A 23,134-nucleotide genomic window follows, 5' to 3' on the forward strand; every position below is an offset into this window, starting at 1 on the left:
GCGACTTTGTCTATTAAGACACATTCCTTTTGTAGTTCTTCGACTTGTATGCTAAACTGTCTTCCTAGTATGGACTTAAAGAGCAAACTAGTGCATCAATTTGAACAGCTTGAGGCCCAACTATGTTTCTTGTCCTCACAAGTTGGACAGCTTTGACAAATTGGACAGACATTAGTGGTGCAGAACCTGACTTCCATTTGGAAAGTGTTGTACTACAGCCCCTGGCAGAAAAATAAATAAATAAATGGAATCACCAGTCAGAGATTTAGAGTAAGTTGGCGCGATACTTAATTACCGCCGCTAGGGGGCCTCCTACTTGAAGGTGGGCTATGCTTCTCACTGCTCAGTAGGTTTCCACCCATCTGCAGCCTGCACATCAATTGATTCCGAGGAACTCTTCAGCATCTGTCCGCTGACATCATGAGCACCACAGGTCAGTCCATTTTACACAATATAATCGTTTGTAATCTAAAAGTTCCCACCTATACCGTCCCTTGACTACTTTTTTCTCCAAATACTAAAGCTTGTATTTTCTTGGAGCGGTTCAGAAAATGTATCTCCCATGCATTTTTAATTAGGACTGGTGCACTGTTGCTACTTTCCAAATTTACTTCTGCAAGAGTGTCTGGCATTTGAAATGTTATTGCTGCATTTGCCTTGAGAGAAATTATAAATGCAATCCGTTTAAAATGTAATTAAAAAAAACATACTATATGCAGTGGATAGATTTTGCTCGCGATGCCAATAATCAGAATAATAGTTGTAAGGAAATACAATAGCTAGTGCTAGATTCTGTTGCTCCACCTTCCTTTGCTGTGCATCTTTTCTGCTGAGAAACGCATTGAGTAGAGAGAGAGGGGAAAAAAAACACTCCAGAGATTTGTGGATGCAATGCTGCAGTTGTACTGCACACACCCTTAATGCTCTTTTTCCCCCCTTTACTCACAGAAGCAACGTATCGAGATCACAATGACTTTGAATATGGTAAGCCATTTATCCAATTAAAGTATGTGTATAATAATTACTTGAAGTTTATTACATCGTGTCCCCCTGATAGATGAAGAGACTTTGAGGACCACAGGGCTTGTCCTTGCCATTGTCATGTTTGTGGCTGGCATTTTAATAGCCTTAAGTACGTTTTTAACTTATTTTGCACCTTCACTGTAGTACGCTCACTGGACTCTTTATTAGGTACACGTGCACAGAATAGCTATTGAGATCCAACGAAATAAGTCATGCTTAATTTTGATCGAAATAATTGATATTAGTCAAAATGCATGCAGTATATATTAGTAAATATAGTTAAAAATATATATATATATACTGTGTACCAGCTATGAAGTGACAGGCAGAACAATTAAATGCTCTTCCGATAGATGGCAGTAGATGCAATTAACTTGAATATCAGCATGTTCAACAAAACAGGCCCAGATTTCAAACTAAATTTGTGACTAAACTCAGACAAGATCATTATTTTTTTCTTCCTCTCTATTTTTGTGTAAAATATGTTCCTCCACTCAATAAAGTTAAGAAACAAAACTATCACATTATTATTATTATTGTAATTGTATCACAGCTGTTATTGGAACTTGATTATTTAGTTCAACTACCTTTACGAAACTACCACCGTATATTTATGGTTATATTTGCAAATACTGAATTTTCAGTACCACCAATTGGATCTCATTAGATCGTGCGTGTGTACGGCGAAGTGTACGGTGAGTGTACACACTGATATATTAGTAACCAATGTATCATTCCTCAAACAGGTAACAAATGCACTAAATGTGTAAAATCCTCCTCCAAGTAAGAAGTGTTTAGTGGATGTTGCGCCTGTGCATGTTGTATGAGTTTGACTTTTTGAAGCAGTGGACCAAGCAAAGGATATACTAACCTGCATCATTCCTCAATTAAACACACACTCCCCAAAACATGACAGAGTTGTGGAATTATGATTTTCAGAATGGCCACTCGTCATGTGTTGGTATAGTGTAACGTCTAAATATATCGCATGTCGCTTGTTGGACAACACAGAGTAAAAAAATATTTATATATTTGTTTATTTTAAACTCTTTTGTACAACTTGCAATATGGAGTGACTAAATACCCCTTACCTGCAGACCTTCTCACAATCTGATTATGCCTGATCCAATGTTGCCTCTGCATGTTTGCGAGCCCCAAAAACTTAATCACTCAAGCCTTTTTTCTCTTTTTCTGTTTGCAGATCATCCAATACTCAAACACCAAAGACAGATGGTGAGCACACTTTATTCTCTGTTAAAATCATCGTCTGTAACATTCTAATTGTCTCTTTTTTTTTTCTCTCACTCCTTTGCTGCAGTGCCTCCTCCAGCCGTATAACAAATGCAGTATTATGATGAAGCAAGGAGAGGTCGGCATCAGAACCGAAGTGTGCAACATTCATAAAAGTGTTTTATTGTTGTTGGACCGATAATAAATGTATAAATACAATAAAAAATGTACTCAAATGTTTCTCACACTCGTGGCAGTTTTTGTTTTTGCACATCCAAATTAAGAACACAAAGAGAGTTAATCTTTTGTCAGAAGCGCAAATATTTGACTGTCACAGTTGGTTGCAATATTTTAAAAAAGAAAGAAAACATGAAACAAATCAAAGCCATGTTCATCATGCGATGTCATAACACAGATGTTGCTTTTGGCACATGCATTAAATGAAGGATTTGGTTTGTCAACATGTTTTTTGTAGCTTCAATTCCTTTCGGGTGATTTAGCTATTGGATAATCACCATTAAGTAAATTATTAATGGATAACAGCACTCAGACAGAACCAATCTCAACCAAGGCACAAATATCTGGATAAATGGAAACAAGTCATGTTTTAGCTAAACCCAAATGTGCCACAAAAAAAAAAAAAAATCTTAAAAAATCATAAATCGACATGGTTCACTCACCTGACTTACATATTTGAGGTTATGTGTCAGAGTATTTTTTTGAAATAATATTTCTCAGCAGTGGTGATGTTTCATAAGTAACATTCAAAACAACACATATAAGTCAGAAACCTCAACATTTATTTTTCTTACTGAAATTACAGTCAAATTCAAATTTTGACCCTCTTGGTGGTTTCTGATCAAAGCAATCGAGATGTTGGAATTTTTGTGAAGCGAAGGTGACAGTTGTTTAAACTTTCCTTTGAGTGATTCAATTTCCCCAATGCTCATAAGAATATCCCAAACATGACTTTTCGTTTGGGTCATGACTCACTACTGGCATGCACTGCGTCACGCTTTGGTCATGAGACATAGAACAAACTAAAGTAGTTTTACACAGTAAACTACATCGAGAAGTATGATGCATACAGGTCCTTTTCAACATGTCGTCAATGTCAACATAAGTAAATGTGCTGATTGAATTCAGCAGCAGCATCACGGCCAATGCCATCATTATGATTTCTGAGTCCTCGATTGATTTCATAGAAATCAAAGAATTTTAGCAAAATGAGAACTCTATCACCCAGCCACCGATTTAACTCTGGTACTGAGATACACAACCTAAGAAGATTCATACAATATCAAAAATGATAATCCTAACCTGATATTGTGACGAGTGACATGTACTTAATTCAAAATGTGAGGAAAAATAAATATTTAAAAAATATATTCCAAACAGCATGGGTTTGTAATTGGAAATAAAAGGTCCTCAATATGAATGCCTCATAGAAAATAAAATATAAATATGAACTTCTTCTGTACTTGAAAAGCAGGTAGTGGCGAATCATTTTAAGAGTTGAAATCCAATGTGAATTAACCTCAAACGCCTTTCTGTCATCCCTTCTTCATGGAAGACTTTCAATCATTCCTGGTTATGCTGGGCCACTGAACGTCGACGTTTCTTCAGCAAGAGTTTAAGCTGAAAGAAATTTGTAAAAGATGCTATAAATGCAATTTTTTTTTAATGAATTTAGCTGTTTTTAATGGATAATTATTTTTTATAATAGAATTAATTTACCTGTAATCATTGATCTAATTTCATAATTCCTTAATTTATTTGCGTGAGTAAGAAAACCCACAATATTTTTTACTTTGTTATTTATTTCGCTATTTTTATTGATAACAAAGAATTTGGCTCACCTGCTCCCCTTGCAGGCCGCCCTGCAGAAGATGTGCCGGTAGGACGTTTTCCATATTGCGGATGCTGGGATCAGCTCCTTTGCTCAGAAGGAGCCGCAGGATCTCCTCCTGCCGGGGGTTGCCATGGAGACAGGCCGCCATGTGTAAAGCTGTGTGGCCGTGTGCCTTGAAGTAGAAATTGGATACTGAGTCACACTGACCACACTGTGACTTTTTCATGCGGTAAACAGCAGGTACTCACTTTCATGTTGACAAAGTCTTTGACATTATGCATGGGGATGCTGAGCAGATAGTGGAGCAGGTCGACATTCCCTTCCTTCACAGCCAAGTGTAGAACTGTCTTGCTACTTTTGATTTCCTGCAAGTGGGGGAGATTGGGGGCGGGCCATAACAAAACCACAATAAGTCATGCTGGAATATGCAAATATCACTAGAAAGAAAACACAAGTGATGACATCATTGTGGTTGGCTCGGGTAGTTCCCCTTTTTTAATACAAGTGATACTATATATGTTTAATATTATCCATTAAAAGCCTTTACAGCATAGGTGTCAAACTCAAGGCCCGGGGGCTGAATATGGCCCGTCACAACATTTGATGTGGCCCCCGAAGACAAATTGTCTTCATGTGTCAATACTAAACTTACAAATTGTCTTCACTTTTAAAGAAATACAGATATTGCTAGAATTTTTTTGTTATCATTGATCTTTTAAAAATATTTGAACAGTTTCATGTTGACGTTCATAATGGCCCTCCGATGGTAACTATGACTACGATGCGGCCCGTGACAAAAATGAGTTTGACTTTACAGAAATGATAAATGGATAGAGGATGGACGTTTGTACTCCACCTGGCTGAGTGGTGAAGCGCCTGCATTGAGAAGCACCTGCACACAGCAGAGCTTCTCTTCAGCTTTAGCCTGAAGGTTAACATCGGCCATCCCACAGGCAAACAAAGCCTTCATGGTGACACTGTGAGAAATGGCTGCACAGTGCAGAGGGGTCATACCTAGCACAAAAATATCAATAGTTGAACAAGGGATAGTAGGTACCCGTAATATTTTAGGAAATAGTTCATGTTGATGACACTCTGGACAAGTACTGTTCATATTGTACATAAATATAAGAATGTTTTTGTAATAGTGAGACATTACCTTCAAAATCTCTGGCCTCGAGGTTGACAGCAGGTTTATTGGACAGAATTACCTAGAAAAAAAAAAAAAGATTTGGGATTAAATTTGATTAAATAGAAATAATATGATTTGCCTCGATTCAACCTTTACATATTAATATAACTTGAATGACCAAGAAACTAAACTGAAACCTTGAAATAATTTATCTGTACTGTATCGACAAAGGTTTTTTCCCCCTTTTTCTAAATTACCCCCAACACAGTTCTTTTTTGTTGTTTTCTTTTAAGAAGAATGACGATTCAATAAATGTTAAAAACTTGAAGCATATTAGTCCAAAGTGGTTCAGCCCCATACCTGCATTATCCTTGGTAGGCCATCGTGGGCAGCCAGATGAAGAGCGTTTTGCCCTTTGTCATCGCAAGCATTAATGTCCGCTCCAAATGACAGCAGATCGTGAACAATGTCTGGCTGGTTTGCTGTCACAGCCACCAATAAGGCAGTCTATTCATGCAAAATCAAAATACAAATGTATAATGTTGCTCACAATTCAAGAATGTGTCCATTGCTTGCTTTTCCATACTTTGCCTTTATGCTCTTTGGCATCAAGCTTCCCCAAATCCCTCAGCTTCTCTGCTGCGGCAAAGGCCCACTCCCTGAGACCCTTAGCTGTGCAGATATGCAGAATGCTGACCCAAAACAAAATAATGAAAAAAAAAAAAAAGATTAGCCAACAGCAAATGCTGGTAATTCTCCATCTGTCAATTATAAGAATGAAAAAATACCTTTATAATCCATAAAAATCAAAACTTAGAATTTCCAATTATTCTAATGAGTGAGTTTTTAGGAAATAATTTCTAACAAGTGACCATAAACATGTGGGTAGCCTCATACATTTGACCCAGTTTCCTTTTAGAAATTGTATGACTCAGGATGTTTTTTTTTTTTTTTTTTCTATGATTACAAAACATCAACACACACAGTTTAGCAGACAATCACACAAGTAATAAACACTCATTCATACGTTACATACAAATCTCAGAAGATACTGAATATTTGATAGCTGCTCACTCACGTGTCTCCATCTTCATCCTGGCCAATGATTTTACTGTATTCCATTTCTCTCATCATCATCCTGGCTTTCTCGAGTGCGTCGGTGTCAAACCAGGACCCGAATGTTGGCTGGGGGGGCTGGCTGTGTCCGAGAAGGGTCCAAGTAGATGCTGCGCCCTGATTTGCAGCTGCCATCTGGCACTCCTGCTCAAACAAAAAAAAACAACCTCAAATTCAACTCAAAATCGTATTTATTAATTAATGTATTTATTTATATGTTTTTTCATGTGTTTATTTATGTATTTATTTGTATATTTGTTTGTCTATTTAGTTATTCATTTATTTATTTCCTCACGTAAGACTGAGACTCAAATCTTGGATGATGCTGCTGTGAACTGAAAGCGGGCTCCATTGGGACATTATAGCCCATAGGGAAGCTTGGTCCAGGTTGATTGGGGTCATAAGATAGAGCAGGTTCCTGCATGGGGGCCCACAGCTCACAGCTCATAGCTGGCATTTCCGTATAGCTGCTTGATGCGCCTGAGTTGGAGAGAGAAGCTAAGGTGGGCACACTTATTGTAAAATTCAAAAACTATTGTACAGGAATTTTCCAAATCTCACCTGCACATGTCTGTTGTTCTGACGCCTGCAGGTGCTGTGAGAGGAAATAAAGAAGAAAAATGGGGTCATCTTATTAGTGGCATAATACCGTATTTTCCGCACTATAAGGCTCAATATTGGTCCATATATAAGGCGCACCGGATTATAAGGCGCACTGTCGCCTTTTGAGAAAATTGGAGGATTTTAGGTGCGCCTTATAGTGCGGAAAATATGGTACTGTTCTGCTATGAGATGTTTCTTACAGTAAGCATGTTGTGACCAGTTGTGTTTGCAGGGTAAGAGGTAAGCCCCGACGACATCTCTCGCTTCCTCTTTTGTTCCAGAAGTTTTTTCACTGTGGGCTGAGTGTAGCATGGCTTCTCCTTTGGCGCTGTGTGACAACAATTTACACGCTGAATTTATGTATTTTTTTTATACACAGGATAGGTAAATGAGCGCAACAGGAAAAAGTCACGCGTCACGCGACAAAAAAAGATGTTTCCACTCTGTGATCTGTGTGACGCATCGACTCCATTAGGAAGCCACAAGAGAAAACCTTCACAACGGGATAACATACATGTTTTCTATGACATCTTCCGCGTGGCTCTTTTACACACACACAGAAACACAAACCACATCTTCCTTACTGCGGCACACACACAGATGTCGTCGTATCGGCACAACTGTTGTGGTCTTGTTTCTGTTTCATTGTTAGCATGGGTATGCTAACATTTATTTAGGTCTATCTTTTTTAGCTTGCTTTTGCTTGGCTGCTTTCATTTACAATATTGGTTTGCTGGCACCTACCAAGCTTTGAATGTTGCGGGTTTTTGAGTGTCATTTATTCTAAAACCAATCTTGATGTGTGTTGGGGGAGTCACTGTCATTTTGTTATTCTGTCCAAGTTTTGAAATGTATTGAAGAAATTGGGGGACTCCCACTAACAGCCCAGAGCAATAAGTTAGCATGAGACTCTTTGAATATTTCTTGGCAGGCCTTTTTGATATCTGGGTTGTTCTTGAACAATTTGTTTTGATCAGGATGATAGCTTAGAAACTGTACCAGACCTTGGAAAGTGTCGGTACATTTAAATAATTTCTACTCATGTTTGAACTTGTGATCTTATAATTTATATCCATCCACCCATTTACACCAATGGGCAATTTAGAGTCTTCCGATAACGTAAAAAGGATGTTTATGAAAAGTGGAAGGAAGTAGAAGAATGCAAAGAAATCCCACGGAAGCACAGAAAGAACATGCAATGGCCAGTTCTCCATACATCGAGATTCGGAGCACACTCCTAGGGTTAGGGATAATCTAGTTGCCCTTTGCGATATTCAAATTCGGGCAGTGGAAACCCCTGGACACTGAGTCATGTGCGTGGGAGGGACGATGGGGATTCCAGTGACTTATCGCTTTTGGGCTCCCTCCTCACAGAAGAGAGCGAGAGAGAAAGAAAGAGCAATATGCGGGGGAGAGAAGCAGCTGCACATTGCCAATGTCGTCATTTTCTGGTCAAACAGAATCAGAAATTATGAGAAAAGATGAAGAGAGACCAATATGTTCTTATTCAGTCAAATATCAAGATGCACTTACTAACACAGAATTTCTATATACCATCACTACATAATTGATACATACTTTACAGAAATTATAGGAAAATATTCATTATAATACTAAGAAAGGATTTGTAGTTATATCAGCAATCACTGGTTGGGACAACTAACATGTCAAATATTTGATGTCCATTCACAGAAGAATATGAATGAAAAAAATAAATTAAAATGTACTCACCTTTATCATAGTGCATTTCTCTGAGGTATTGGTTGGTATTAGAAGAGTCCAACAACAGCGAGCAGATGTGTGATGTGTGACGTTGCGCTTGTCTGAAGTCTGTCTGCCTTGTTGTTGACTACGCACCACTGCTTGTACACACAGAATACGCCGCCCACACACGTGTGTGTGCTGTTATCCACGCCCTTTCGCGTGTGTTTTGTCTGTGTGTGCGTTTGTGACTCATTCCAACATATATAATGTACATTCTGAAATCAGCGTTTGTAACTCATTCCAACATATATAATGTACATTCTGAAATCAGACAGCGCAAATTATTATTATTTTTAATAAATTGATGTCTGTTCACTGAAGAGCATGAATGAAGAAAGTTGATTAAAATTATTATTATTAATAATAATAATATCATCATCATATTTAGTAAAGTTAGAAAGTTAGTATTAGGGGTTAAGGTTAGAGTAAAAAATAAACAGCCACTGTAACATGCATATGCACAGTTTGAAAAATAACATGGAAAAATGACCAAAAATATTATCAAATTCAATTGAAAAGCCAGCCATTCATTTTCATATGGGCCTATCATAGCTGACTTAGGGCGAGAGACCATAAACTGCTTGCCCAGCCAATCTCAGTCATTCAAAATGTATTGCATATAACCATTAATAAAAGTCTGTAGTTTTTAATTTACTTGTAGTTACAGTATTTACTTTAATAAGAGACTATTTTTTACAGAATAATCTCAATTTCTACTTAGGGACAGAGTGTGAGGAATCTGAAGATACACTGCACACTTTTTAGTAAAACTAACCCTAACCCTTACACATCGGACAGCGTCCTCTGCTGTAAACAAAGGGGAACCAACGTTGAAGCGTCTCAGGCCTATGTCGTGCCCAAAAGAGGGCGGAATCAGTCTTTAGAGAAAATGAAATCAAAACTACATCCGCAGTTTTAGTCATACCTCTTCTGGTTCGTGGATGGCACATCACCACAGGTAAGAGCACATGAATTCGCACATTCGTATAGAACAACAGTGTGAAAATAATAGTTGACTTGCTCATCAAACGGTGATGTATCTATCTATCTATCTATCTATCTATCTATCTATCTATCTATCTATCTATCTATCTATCTATCTATCTATCTATCTATCTATCTATCTATCTATCTATCTATCTATCTATCTATCTATCTGTCTGTCTGTCTGTCTGTCTGTCTGTCTGTCTGTCTCTCCATCTATCTCTCTCTCTCTCGCTCTCTCTCCATCTATCTATCTATCTATCTATCTATCTATCTATCTATCTATCTATCTATCTATCTATCTATCTATCTATCTATCTATCTATCTATCTATCTATCTATCTATCTATCTATCTATCTATCTATCTATCTAATTTTTCCCCTCTCTTTCTCTCTATCTTTCTATCTCTATCTATCTATCTATCTATCTATCTATCTATCTATCTATCTATCTATCTATCTATCTATCTATCTATCTATCTATCTATCTATCTATCTATCTATCTATCTATCTATCTATCTGTCTGTCTGTCTGTCTGTCTGTCTGTCTGTCTGTCTGTCTGTCTGTCTGTCTGTCTGTCTGTCTGTCTGTCTGTCTCTCTCTCCATCTATCTCTCTCTCTCTCGCTCTCTCTCCATCTATCTATCTATCTATCTATCTATCTATCTATCTATCTATCTATCTATCTATCTATCTATCTATCTATCTATCTATCTATCTATCTATCTATCTATCTATCTATCTATCTATCTATCTATCTATCTATCTATCTAATTTTTCCCCTCTCTTTCTCTCTATCTTTCTATCTCTATCTATCCATCCTCCATACCTTCCTACCTAGCTATTTGTTGCTCAATTATTCATTTTGTCTTTTAGAAAATTTCACAGCCAAGCACGGGGATAATGGCGTGCATCAAATCATTTGTGCTGTTCTCTGTACTCTGCAGTAAGTATTTTCCGTTTTTGCTTCTAAGGTGGGTTTTCCTGTGAAGGAAGTAAAACCGCAACTCATAACTCAAAGAGGTGTCATAAATGTGATGTGAGTTCTTTCTCTCACTCTCGCAAAGGTTCTGCGGAGGCATACAACACGACAGGACACTCACCAGCCATACCATTAGGTACACCTACACAGTCTGTTACTAGGTTTAAACAACTTTATGTTCAGGGCCAGAAAACGATAGCTTTGATTTCATTTTGTGTGTCGTTTACCCCAGCAGACGGCCATGCATCATGCTACAGGATCGAGCCTGGCATACTGGCGGGTATTATAAGTGCCGATGTGCTGTTGACCCTTATACTCGTCATCATCACCTACCAATGTGCCAGAATTCAGCTAAGTAAAAATCAAAAGCGAGAGAAAAGAGAAAAGGGTAAGCCAATAGGAATTAGTGTGATGTGGGTGCGGTCTGGTACAAATGGCTCATTTTGTCCCCTTGTATGACATCTTTTCACAGAGAATCACAAAACGTATGTGAATATCCGGCAGTCGAGGAAGACCTGACCTTTTTTCTACACAGATTATTGAGTTTTAACCTTGAAAAATAAAGCTGAACTGTTTTTTCGTTGTTGTTTTTTTTTTTACTTTATCCTGAAATCTAAAATGAAAAACGTGCCCAAAATGTTTTTTTCTGCACTTAATGTTGAGCAACATTGAACTTCTCACGGTCCATCGCTAGAGGGCGTCCCAGACCTCTCTCAAATGACATCATCATTACGTAGCAGGAAGTAAACAAAGACCACGGACACCGCGCTTGGTTTAAGGACTCGAACAGAAGCTTATCCCCTTCTATTTGGCTGTATCAAATAAAAACGCAACTTATGTGGTAAATCAGTAACATAAAGTAAGAGGTAAGTTATGACCTCATGTTACCACTGTTATTTGTAGTACTGCTTGGTTGCAGTTCTTTCATTAGCATGGTAGCTACCAGAGTGCTAACTTTTTGGTATTTAGCTTGATAATTAGCATTATCGTTGAATTACAACTGTCTTTTGTCAAGTAGACACAAAGGCTAACTGAGCAGCGTCCCCGACGAATGTTGGATCTCATCGTCATATGCTGGTTCTTGCCTGTACCGAGAGTAATACTGTACCGTGGAAATTACAATGGTGGTTGCAGGCAGGCATGCCCCCGATTTTAAATCTCAATGCCTTCATGCACTCTACCAGATGATAACGCGTAATCACATTTGCAAAAACAAAAGACACCTTTGTTAGCCAAATATCGTTGAACAAAAGTTGTGATTGCAGCGTGAAAATGTTTGCAAGGACCACAGCAAAGTGTGTGGAGGAAAAGGACCATAGTCGACTGGAAGATCTTTGGCTGCAGCCTTATGGTGTCTTACGCAGAGCTGGTTAGTACTTCCTTAGGAAATAACTATTTTCTATAATGAATCCTCTTCCAGTGTTTATTTTTAGTAGAATTCGATCAAAATCATGCGTGATAGGCAGATTGAAGAAATCCTTGTATAGGTTTTGCCAGTTTCTCTTCAACTGTAACTTTCATTGTTATGATGTGTGTTTGCCTTGTTTTGCAGACATCAGTGAAGTTAAGCAGGAGGAGCCAGAGGTCACTCGTATTAAAGAGGAAGATGTGGGCAAAGAGGTCCACCACTTGAATGAACAAATGGAGCAGACGTTTGTTTGCATCATAAAAAAGGAGGAAGAGATGGAGTGGCCTTGTATTAAAGAGGAGGAAGAAGACTCCTGCGACATTAAAAAGGAGGAGGAGGAGGAGGATACCTACAAGATGCCATCAACTGGTGTTCCTGTGAAGAGTTTAGATGAGGGTCAACATGAGGTGAGCAAAGGGGCGGAGCCTCCAACCTGCAGCTCAAGTCAACAAATGACTAGAGAAGGTGATGGAGACCACTGTGAAGGATCACAAGCAGCTCCACCATCAGATAGTGATGACGTGACGAAAAACTTTTCCTGCTCAGATTGTGGCCAAAAATTCACTCGGAGGGGACATTTGAAAAGGCACACAAGAAGCCACACTGGTGAGAAACCTTTTTCATGCTCAGTTTGTGGCCGAAAATTCTCTGAGGGGGGAGATTTAAAAAGGCACACAAGAATCCACACTGGTGAGAAACGTTTTTCCTGCTCAGTTTGTGGACAAAAATTCTTGGAGGGGGGACATTTAAAAACGCACACAAGAATCCACACTGGAGAGAAACCATTTTCATGCTCAGTTTGTGGCCAAAGCTTTTCAGTGAAGGGAACTTTAACAATTCATACAAGAATCCACACTGGTGAAAAACCTTTTTCCTGCTCAGTTTGTGGCCAAAAATTCTCTGAGGGGGGACATTTAAAAAAGCACACAAGAATCCACACTGGTGAGAAACCTTTTTCATGTTCAGTTTGTGGCCAAAAATTCTCTCAGGATGGACATTTAAAAAGGCACACAAAAACTCACACTGGCGAGAAACCTTTTTCATGCTCTGTTTGTGGCCAAAGATTTGGAGCCAAGCGAAGCTTAAAAAGGCATATAAGAATCCACACTGGCGAGAACCCTGTTGCCTGCTCAGACTCTTGCCAAAGTGTGTTGGGGAGATGAGCAATGATTTCACCTTCTATTTGAGTCATAATGAATTTGAGAATATAGTTAACCGGCCTCGGAATGATAAGAGTTTTGTAATTTTCATAATACTTATGTTTATTTGATTTTTAGTTGTGGATTTTAACTGTAATTACTTTAAGTTCATATTCAGGGCATGTTGCTTAGTTACTATTAGTGTTGAGGGTTTTGTTTTGGTCAGCTTTTATGTTAAGGTTTTTGCCCTCATATTTGTCATGACTTGTTAAGAAGAAAAATCTGAAGCAAACAAGACATTTTTTTTTAATAGATGAATCAATTTGTGTAGAAATGCTGAATGACAAAATATGAAAACGTGGAATGCCTTGAATCAAGAAATAAAATGAGAGTGAATTATACGGAATGACATTGAACAATGTGGAATTGTGGAGAAGTATTGAATCATATGGAATTATGTAGAATAATATTAAACGATGACGAATGATGACACCCGTGTCATGTGATACACCTTAAGAAATTGAGATCCATGAGATTTGAGTCATAACATTTTACGACACAAGTCAGGTTAGTTTCATAAACAACATATCATCAGTTAATTTGAAATTCCCCTCGGACGTTTTTTTTTTAGAGCACAAAAGTAGGACATGTCCGGGAAAAAGAGGACGTCTGGTCACCCTACTTTTGTCCGCCTCCAAACACAATCACGTGTCCACAGTTAAGTGAAGTCTCACTTGGGGAACTTGACTGCCGATGGACAAGCTCTGCTTTGAGACGGAAAACAGCATGAAAGATACATTTTGCATTTCAAGTTCACTATTTGGTGAGTGTTACATCCATAAAATGTGCTGTGTTTGCACAATTCCCTGATCGTAAACATATTTTGCAGGATCTGGAGGACAACAAGGTACGTACATTCTTTTTTATTTTAGTCATTGTAATGATTCACTTTATTTTTGTGTCTTTGGTAGAAAGTGGTGCTTGCTATTTTGTCAGCATGCAGTCGGTCATAGGCATTATTGTCTCTGATATTGTCTTGACAATCTTCATTGCGGTTTCTGTCTTCTATTTGCTAATACTCCACAAGAAAAGAACACACGAAGATGGTAAGCCTTAGTCTTACGAGCTATTTTTATAAGCTATTGATCAGTAAATTATATATTTTTATTAACAGCTAAAACGCATGTACAACCCGAACCGGATGAGATAACAGAATCTCCCTATCAGGTGAAGTGTAATTTGTTTTACATTAAATTAAAAGAAAATAAACTAATGGCATTTTAATTTGCTCTTATTTTGTAGGAATTACACGGAATTCAATCGGATGTGTATAGTGAACTTCAACACTTCAGGAAATGAAACTTTTTTTTACATTGTATTAACTTTTTGAATTGTACCGTCCTATTTTGATCTCATAGATTATATGTTTCCATATGGGCTACAAGTTTATTTAGCACTGATAATACTCATATATGATAGTTATGTAAACAAAGAGAGAAACACTAAATGAAAAGAAAACAAAGATTACACCAATTCATCCCATATGCATTTATTTTTTCCAGACAATTTTCAGCTAAATTATTCTCTTGGCTCACATTTAGCTAAAAATAAAAAAACAGAGAGGAACCAAAAGTAGATTTTGTCTAGACCACTTGTCTTTTTCTCTTCCTGTATTCTTTGTACTACAACCAAAATGTTACCCTTGTTAAAGACTACTGTACTGCCACACCATTTATCAAGTTTAAAAAAAAAAACAAGGGCCACTTTTAATTTTTAAAGAAAATAACAGGTAACAGAAGTCATTGATTGATGTTAATATGAGCGTGAATGCTTTTCTGTCACCATTTGTGCCCTGTGATTGACTCCCAACCAGTCCGGGTAGAGTCTGCCTTTTTTCAGCTTGGAGAGGCTCCGACTGGACGGCCTAAAGACGATCGATCATACAGATAATGAATTAACAAGCTGTCATTTTGTCCTTTTTGTGTCTTCTTTTCGCATATTTTTAATGTATACCCTTTGTTTTGCAAATGTAATTCTTTGTTCCATTGAATTTGAACCTTGTTCCCTTTCCCAGTGCTAGAAAAGCTCAAAGTGAATACAAGTCTAAATCTGGGCAACAATTGGAACCGGCTGATCTGCTGACAGTGAGTCAACCGATGGGTGCGACTGAGTCACAGAAAATGGGAAAAAAATTATGAATAAAACACCAAGAGGTTGACCTAAAAATATGTCCCAGAATTAGATGAAGGCAGAAGAATGTTCCCATCAGAAGCCTTGTGTCAATTGGATGTGTTTCAGAGCTGACAAATGTTCTTGTTTCTGAGGGAATATTGAGCTAAAGCACTCAATATTTAAACTCACCATCATGAACGTCCAGTTCTCTGCTCGTGTCCAACAAGTGGACCCCTTCAACGGACGTTGTCATCTGGAGACTCGTATCTTGGACAGGCAGGCTGCTTGGCACGTTCATAGCATCAGTAACGGCCTCCTCACTGTTCAGATCGACTCGTTCTCCACTGTTTAGATCCACTCGTTCTCCACATTGTTGATTTTGAGCTCGTCTCCTGCTCGCAAGCGGCGCTCCCGTTCGTCTGCGAGGTGGAGCTTTGTCTTGCTCCTTTGATTGAGGAGCCTCATCGCTGTCAAGGTCTTTGGAAGCGGCAACAAAATGTTGATTTCACACTTTCAAGGTAGAATCTACATCATATTCCACATGATAGTCTCAAAGGTGTCCAACTTTTTTTAATGTGTGAAATTCTGAAGTATACACAGCATAACTATTTGATCATCGTTAAAGCTGTACCTTTGCTTTCCCCTCCAAGGTTCGCATCAGACACCTCAGGTTCTGCAATTATAATTATTATTACTATTAATTTGATCTGAAGTTCAAAATATTTTCAGCATTTTTCATTGATTAAAAACCTGTAATTGTGTCTTGGTTGGCACTCTCCAAAGACTGATCTTCTGAAAGATCTGAAAATGTACGTTGAAAACAATGAGTTCATATTACTTTCATTCTGATTCATAAACTGTAGGAGTATCGAGTACAGTACCTTGAGAATCTTGTCCTTTCTCTGGTTCACTTGGCGGGTTTCTGTGCCCTGTGAAAGATGACTCATAAGACCATGATTTTTAAAAAAAATCATGTCACAAGCATAACAAAACTGAAACTCGGTTTGGATTTTGCCTCTACCAGATGTGTGTAATTCTTCTTATCGTCTATCATTTATCGTTATTCTTATCATCTGTCGATTTCTCTCTGACCTGTCATAATTGCAGGCATGGTCTCTCCTGTTTTTGTGCTGAGGGCATCTACAACAACAGAGATGAACAATTAATGTTTTCATTTTGTTCTCGGAGTTCAAAATACTGAATAACATCAAAATACTGTACCATATAGTAAAATCAAAAAGCAGGACAATAACAATAAATGCTTTGAAAAGTCTGGCATAATTATTCTCACCATTCAGAAAGCTTAAAACATCTTCTCTCCGTGCTACAAAAACATTAGAAAAAGAGAAACAGTTGTGGTATTTGTTAGCAAATGAATTGATCATCAAATTGGCTCACCTCTGATTAGAGCTGCTGTAACAAGCGGGAGGAGCATCAGCCAGCATATAACACTGAAATTATAAAGTTCAAATCGTTAATGAAAGTTCAAAATTCCAAATTAAAATATGGAAACTCACAGCCTCATTGTTGACGTCGGTGTCCAGCAGTCCAACTGTGAAGAGTCAGGATTGCAACCGAGGCTTTTTATTGAAGGCACCTTGTTCTCCTCCTGTTGGCCTTTGCCCTTTAATGAAAGATTCCGGCCCGACTCCATTGTTTTTGTTTGACAGTGCGCAGCTCGACTAAGAAAATAAGAGCTTGCAGGGTTGACAAAGCTCTTTTTATATTATCAATCCAATGTTTGTCTCGACCGGTCATATGTGGATAATTATCTCGGGGAAATGCCCCTGGCTGTCCCTCCCCCTCCGCAACCACCACCCAAGTATCCTTTCAACAAAATGCAGGCCTGATTGCATTTTGTTCTTTGTATCACGATTGTAAACAAATCTGACCACTGCCAAAACAAAGGTCTTTTTTTCCACAGGTAACTCAAGGAGCATTTAGCAGTGGTGGGAAATGGCAAGCTTCAAATACTTTTAACTTTACTTAATTAGTTTTTACAGTTATCTATACTTATCTAGTTTTCCGACAACTTTTTACTTTTACCTCCTACACTTAAAAAAAAAAATAGTATATGTACTGGAACTTGTAGTCAACAGACGTCTGTAGTTTTTTCAGGCATGATGATTGACACGACGTAAAGAAGACAAAAAGAGATTGTCAGAAGTTACAAGGCATAAAAAACTAACAAAAATGATGCAACGGAATTAGAGAAGCAAAATATTGTATTAAAGTAAATATTATTTGTAAGTATGGTTTGACATTGCAAAAATTATTGTTGCTGAATATAGTGTCAGGTTTGCTTATTTGGTTATTATTAGATAAATTAACTTAATTGTTTTGTTAGTCAAATCACATCATTTGCAAACAAATTCTCTTCACTGTACAAGTTGTTAATAATAATTTTAAAAAAGCATAGTGTGCAGTTTCATTTTGTTATTCTTAAGGCAAGTTATCCAAATGGGTATCCTATATAACTGGTAAAACCTGAATTTAATTTAATTGACTGCATTTCACAGTCATTAATGCAAAAAAATGTGATTCATTATTTCTACTTTTACCTGAAATTTTTTACAGGGATACTGGTAAATGAAATTGCGTGTTATCTATCGTAGAAATTTCAAATAATGCAGCCAAGTGAAGAGGAAATATGATGTTCACTTTCAATGCGACCTGTTGGTGGCCATTCCCCCCCAAAAGTGGTGGGAAAAAGAGAAGGGAGAGCGCCCCCTGCCGCCTGCGGCGCCCGAGCTAAGCTCCTGATCCCAAGCATCGCCATATTGATGTCCCAGCAACGCTGAGAGGTAATTGTATTTGACCACGAATCGTCGTATGTTTGTTACCACCGATGACCGTTCCACCATCGAGGGGTAGCGGGGACTACGTAGCGTAGTCTTGCTAGTTCTCTGTAGCCACATTCGTCTTTGCGGGGTGAGTTTTTAAGGCGTTGCCAGCCGCTCGCCTCGCCATCCAAGCAGGCTATTCATTCCCCCCATGAGCCTGTTAGCTTAGCACTTTTTAGCTCTAGGAAATAGAAATTTTCGAAGCTTGTGGCTAGGTTTAGCATAAACGATGATAACAGAAATTGGCGATTCGCTCCTCCCGGTATCCAAAATGGATTTTGTCGCGGGATCACGTTATTTTAGCGTTGGCAGGTTCTGTGAAATGTGACTTGCTACCGGCTTTAGCCTCTCCACTTGACTAGCTAATGCTAACGTGTTAGCAGCCCGGCCAGCTAGCCGGCTTGCCTTGTAAGCTAAGCTAACGTTAGCTCCTTAGCTGCATTGCACTTGTGCAGGCCGTTGAGCGAGGGGGGCTTCTTGCGTGCACCCGCCGCGTTCGTTAAAGCGTGAAGCGGGCAAATTGGCCACATCCCCACGAAGCTTTTTTGACACCTGATCACAGCATGCGAGTGGATTGATTGCTTAGCGACATCAAAGATGTTGGGTCTTATGAGCCATAGTAGATGGCGTGCGTTAGCTTAGTTTGCCTCATTGACAGCATTGATTGAAATCAACCTACATTGTTTTTTCCCCTTACAGGAAGTATTGTGTGGTTGTTGCCCCCAGTGATGACTGTATTGAACCTCGTACGTCCTGATTAAACTGGTTGGATGCCCCCATTTAACAGCCAGGTGAAAATACACCTATTTGTAACCTAGTCAATTTCAGCCATGTAATGACTTCCATGTAAGAAAATCTAGATGACCTTCCTTTGTCTTAATAACTAGTCAAAGTCACTTATTGCTATAAAATCTTTTGATCTATCCATGGTTGTAAAATATGTCGTCATATGTGCTTGCCAGCGTAGCTCTCGAACTTTAGCGGCCTCTCAACCGATCTCGTTCCCTTTCATCCGTCACCGACTTCCTGGAGGTAACCTCCCAGGTATGTGTCATCATGAATACAGCGAGACAAAAATATTTCAAATATGTAGTTGCAATCTATTGTTTTTGAGGGTGTGTACACGCCGGTGACCTTGATTCTGTTTGTCTTGTAGGAGATTTTCAAGAGAATTCTGTGTAGAATATGTCTGGCCCTGTTCCAAGCCGCTCTCGAGTTTACCCCGATGTAAACACACAGAGACCTCGGGAATACTGGGACTATGAGTCCCATGTTGTGGAGTGGGGGTAAGGCAAAGACACATTGTGAAAGAGTTGCCAATTGGTCCGATCATTAATTCCTAAATTGTCACCTTGCAGAAACCAGGACGACTATCAGCTAGTCAGAAAACTTGGTCGAGGCAAATATAGTGAAGTGTTTGAAGCTATAAACATCACAAACAATGAAAAAGTGGTTGTGAAAATACTAAAGGTATGGCAGTCTTCCAGATGTGGACTAGCCCTATCGCAAAATATTTTCTGACTGTCTTAAAATCCCATTATTGTTCCTCTGTCTTCTCAAAGCCGGTGAAAAAAAAGAAAATCAAGAGAGAAATAAAAATCCTGGAGAACCTCCGGGGCGGCCCAAATATCATCTCACTGCTAGATATTGTCAAGGATCCCGTGGTATGTATTTTGTGCTCCTCTCAGTTCAAAAATTAACTAGTATAATAGTCGTGCAAGAGGCTAACAGCAGGATCCTCACGGGCGGGGTCACATTTCCATTTTTAGGAGTTGTGTTCCTATTCATTCACGCTTTTGTTTCTCCCGCCAGTCCCGAACCCCCGCTCTGGTTTTTGAACATGTGAACAACACAGACTTCAAGGTATGCATCAGACTTGTCATCTCTTTCACGAGCACAGCAATCATCTGATAACAAACCTGAATGTTTCTCTTTTACAGCAATTGTATCAAACTCTATCTGACTTTGACATACGGTTTTACATGTATGAAATCTTAAAGGTAAGTCGTCTTTGTAAGGTGTCATTTTATCGTCGGGGGGGGGGATTTGATTTTGACAGGTTGTATTGCTGTTCTTTAGGCTCTGGATTACTGCCATAGTATGGGCATCATGCACAGAGATGTGAAGCCACACAATGTCATGATCGACCACGAACACAGAAAGGTACCGGCTCGCTTTGGCACGCAAGTTACGACATTCGATTGTGGCGAAATCATCTCGCCTATGTTTTGTTGGAAATGTTCAGCTCCGCCTAATCGACTGGGGATTGGCCGAGTTCTACCACCCAAGCCAGGAATACAACGTGCGAGTGGCCTCCAGGTACTTTAAAGGACCTGAACTACTGGTAGATTACCAGGTGAGGAGCACAGTATTTGTCAAGTGTTTGTATTTTTGGGATTGAATCAATGCAACGTCTCTTGCTTCTCTTGTGCAGATGTATGATTACAATCTTGACATGTGGAGTTTGGGCTGCATGTTGGCCAGCATGATCTTCAGAAAGGAACCTTTCTTTCACGGTCACGACAACTACGATCAGGTAGGTTGACGACAAGCCTGGCGATACAACTGGTACATTTTTAAGTAGTGTCTGATAACATTTGATTTTCTTTACAGCTTGTGCGGATTGCAAAAGTCTTAGGCACAGAGGACCTGTACGACTACATCGACAAGTACAACATTGAATTGGATCCACGGTTCAACGACATTTTGGGAAGGTGAGACGAAGGCCATCCTTGCAGAAATATTTTCAGCATCTCCTTCCCATTGATGACAGAACTATTTCTTTGTAGCATCAAAAAAAGTATTTCCGTCCCACACAGTAATGACAAAATCAAACTAGATTTTTATTTTTTTTCCTGCATCTGAAAATGGCTTCTTGAGTTTACCTAAAATGCATGACACTCTTAAGTGCACGTTGTGGTCATAGAAAATCAATCAAGAATCCTTTGTGTAGTTTGATGTATGAATTTAGTGCATTTGTTGTTGTTACCTCAAAGTTTTGAGGAAATGTCTTTTCTTTGTCTCATAATGCTGTTTCAAATTGGAAAGCTTCATCACAGGCATGTTATGCACGTTGGTTGTATGCCAGCAGGAGGGTTGTGAGTTTCCTTTTTTGTGCAATCTGGGTTTCTACACCTGACTGTGACACAGTGTTGGATAATAATATTGTATAAGCGCAGTGTGAAAAAGCCTCACCAGTCGGGGTTCCACAAACAGGGGACCGAATGTGTCCTGCGGAGTGCCTGTTGGAAGCCTTGGGTATAAAATGACTTGTTTTTCTTTGCCCTTCTTTAGACACTCTCGTAAAAGGTGGGAGAGGTTTGTACACAGTGAGAACCAGCACCTGGTCAGCACAGAGGCTCTGGACTTCCTGGACAAACTGCTGCGCTATGACCATCAAGCCCGACTGACAGCCAAAGAGGCCATGGATCATCCATACTTCTGTTAGTGCTTGAGTCAGATGACCTAAACAGGGCTCAAATGTATTAAGTGAGTCTTATGACGCCAACTCATTCCAGATCCCATCGTCAGAGATCAGGGAAGGGGGCCCACTCCTGGAGGGATGGCGGCCAGCTCGACACCAGTCAGCTCCTCAAGTATGATGGCTGGTAGGTTGAACTATACCAAGGTGGAATAGGCCCCGCCGTCCGAGTCCCCGTGAGTAATCCAGCTTTACTGCTTGTCCTAGGCATCAGCTCAATGACCTCCTCGCAGCCGCTGGCAAACATCGCCGGGTCACCCGTCATCTCCGCCCCCAACACTCTGGCCACACAAGTTCCTGCAGCCACCGGGGCCCAGCCCTGAGGGACCCACCTGCCCGCCCCGTTACCCCCCTGAGTCCCGTGTTTGTGTGTGCTCATGGCCACATCCTGCCTAGTTTTCACTGTGGCCCCCGCGCCACAGTTCCCCTTTTTATGTCAACAATAACAAAGATGATTTAAATTGCTTTTCACATTCATTTATATTTTGACACCTGGACTTGACAGATCATGTATTGTTACACCTGTCAGGATTATTAGAATTAATTTGGGTGTGTTGACAATTCTAATAAGATGTAGACATGAAGAGAATGGATAATAAAATTTATTTTGTATGTTCCAAATATACAGTCTTGCTTGAAACTGTTTTGATGCGGGAACCTGCTGTACGACACTGTGAACCTCCCCACGACTTCACGCGACAGTCAGGACTCTGGTGTGCTCGTTGCTGTGCGCACACAACACACACATCGTTATGTGCAGGAGTTGTCGGTCTTTTGAAGTTGTTAGTTGCTATTATTCAAAAATTGGACTTTTGTAGATATTCTACAGTAACTGTCAGGTTGCATGCACCCAATGCTGAATATCACAGGGTCGATAGTTTGCCAATTTTATGTTACGTTCACTTCTGTACGTGTATGTATGTGTTCATGTTTGTTTTTTTATGAAGTCTCTTACAAATGATTTTGATGACATAGACAATTTTGTAACTTTTTGTTTTATGTTGGGAAGAGTCATCACCTACAAAAACAACTTCAAAAAAAATAAACAGTTTAAACAGGGATTTGCAGACACCGTCTTTTTGAATTTAACACCCCCCTTATAGACTTGAATATTTCACAGATCTAACTATTGCAATTTATTTCAGTACTCAAGAATTTACAGTCTAAAAGCAAAACATAAGGTCAACTTTTGAAGTCAAGTACCAGTCAAAATGATCTCGAGTTTGTGAAAGTGTGTCCAATCTTTGGACTAATGTTAGAATTTTAATGATCGCTTTATAAATATTGTGGAAGGCATTGCAAACTATTTTAAGCCATTACAAATAGCAATTAAATGCGACAATATAACTTAAGACGGCTCTACACCGCAGTATATGTTCGTTTCAAGACGTTACGCAAATAAATA

At 39.1% G+C, this 23,134-nt stretch overlaps 4 protein-coding genes across 16 annotated transcripts; 2 read left to right on the forward strand and 2 right to left on the reverse strand.

Annotated features, from left to right (window-relative positions):
* Positions 1 to 2,246: 2,246 nt before the first annotated feature.
* Positions 2,247 to 8,776, reverse strand: LOC125975558 (NF-kappa-B inhibitor delta). Its single transcript, XM_049731303.2, has 12 exons — positions 8,688 to 8,776; positions 7,157 to 7,284; positions 6,915 to 6,948; positions 6,649 to 6,833; positions 6,316 to 6,497; positions 5,824 to 5,929; positions 5,598 to 5,744; positions 5,265 to 5,316; positions 4,962 to 5,119; positions 4,354 to 4,470; positions 4,113 to 4,277; positions 2,247 to 3,891 (listed from the first exon to the last, which is right to left on the reverse strand). Exons 1-12 carry the CDS (start codon positions 8,701 to 8,703, stop codon positions 3,835 to 3,837), a joined length of 1,347 nt encoding a protein of 448 aa, XP_049587260.1. The 5' UTR covers positions 8,704 to 8,776; the 3' UTR covers positions 2,247 to 3,834.
* Positions 7,277 to 16,678, forward strand: LOC125975606 (oocyte zinc finger protein XlCOF20). Of its 11 annotated transcripts, XM_068651946.1 has the most exons (7): positions 11,284 to 12,055; positions 12,239 to 12,700; positions 13,865 to 14,056; positions 14,123 to 14,140; positions 14,205 to 14,339; positions 14,408 to 14,460; positions 14,536 to 16,678. In XM_068651946.1, exons 3-7 carry the CDS (start codon positions 13,987 to 13,989, stop codon positions 14,590 to 14,592), a joined length of 333 nt encoding a protein of 110 aa, XP_068508047.1. In that variant the 5' UTR covers positions 11,284 to 12,055; positions 12,239 to 12,700; positions 13,865 to 13,986; the 3' UTR covers positions 14,593 to 16,678. The 11 variants fall into 11 exon arrangements, 9 of the variants coding, with proteins under 9 accessions (XP_068508047.1, XP_068508044.1, XP_068508046.1 ...); XR_011087446.1 differs by lacking the exons at positions 13,865 to 14,056; positions 14,123 to 14,140; positions 14,205 to 14,339; positions 14,408 to 14,460; positions 14,536 to 16,678 and adding exons at positions 7,277 to 9,678; positions 10,581 to 10,650; positions 10,772 to 10,822; positions 10,919 to 11,074 and having other exon boundaries at positions 11,159 to 12,055; positions 12,239 to 13,723; XR_011087447.1 differs by lacking the exons at positions 13,865 to 14,056; positions 14,123 to 14,140; positions 14,205 to 14,339; positions 14,408 to 14,460; positions 14,536 to 16,678 and adding exons at positions 7,277 to 9,678; positions 10,581 to 10,650; positions 10,772 to 10,822; positions 10,922 to 11,074 and having other exon boundaries at positions 11,159 to 12,055; positions 12,239 to 13,723.
* LOC125975589 (uncharacterized) lies at positions 14,767 to 18,039 on the reverse strand. 2 transcript variants are annotated; one of them, XM_049731353.1, is made up of 9 exons: positions 16,923 to 18,039; positions 16,804 to 16,856; positions 16,697 to 16,729; positions 16,498 to 16,545; positions 16,287 to 16,334; positions 16,156 to 16,206; positions 16,037 to 16,078; positions 15,595 to 15,882; positions 14,767 to 15,157 (listed from the first exon to the last, which is right to left on the reverse strand). In XM_049731353.1, the coding sequence occupies exons 1-9, from the start codon at positions 17,057 to 17,059 to the stop codon at positions 15,129 to 15,131; spliced, it is 729 nt and encodes a 242-aa protein (XP_049587310.1). In that variant the 5' UTR covers positions 17,060 to 18,039; the 3' UTR covers positions 14,767 to 15,128. The 2 variants fall into 2 exon arrangements, with proteins under 2 accessions (XP_049587310.1, XP_049587311.1); XM_049731354.1 differs by lacking the exon at positions 16,697 to 16,729.
* Positions 18,040 to 18,967: 928 nt separating this feature from the next.
* Positions 18,968 to 22,790, forward strand: LOC125975568 (casein kinase II subunit alpha). Of its 2 annotated transcripts, none has more exons than XM_049731322.2 (14): positions 18,968 to 19,039; positions 19,216 to 19,292; positions 19,405 to 19,534; positions 19,607 to 19,718; positions 19,811 to 19,912; positions 20,061 to 20,111; positions 20,189 to 20,248; positions 20,328 to 20,411; positions 20,494 to 20,604; positions 20,683 to 20,784; positions 20,862 to 20,962; positions 21,543 to 21,691; positions 21,767 to 21,856; positions 21,937 to 22,790. In XM_049731322.2, the coding sequence occupies exons 3-14, from the start codon at positions 19,434 to 19,436 to the stop codon at positions 22,050 to 22,052; spliced, it is 1,179 nt and encodes a 392-aa protein (XP_049587279.1). In that variant the 5' UTR covers positions 18,968 to 19,039; positions 19,216 to 19,292; positions 19,405 to 19,433; the 3' UTR covers positions 22,053 to 22,790. The 2 variants fall into 2 exon arrangements, with proteins under 2 accessions (XP_049587279.1, XP_049587278.1); XM_049731321.1 differs by having other exon boundaries at positions 18,973 to 19,039; positions 19,211 to 19,292.
* The last annotated feature ends 344 nt before the right edge of the window (positions 22,791 to 23,134 follow it).

Source organism: Syngnathus scovelli, chromosome 9 (assembly GCF_024217435.2).
Source record: "Syngnathus scovelli strain Florida chromosome 9, RoL_Ssco_1.2, whole genome shotgun sequence".
NCBI classification, from domain to species: domain Eukaryota; kingdom Metazoa; phylum Chordata; class Actinopteri; order Syngnathiformes; family Syngnathidae; genus Syngnathus; species Syngnathus scovelli.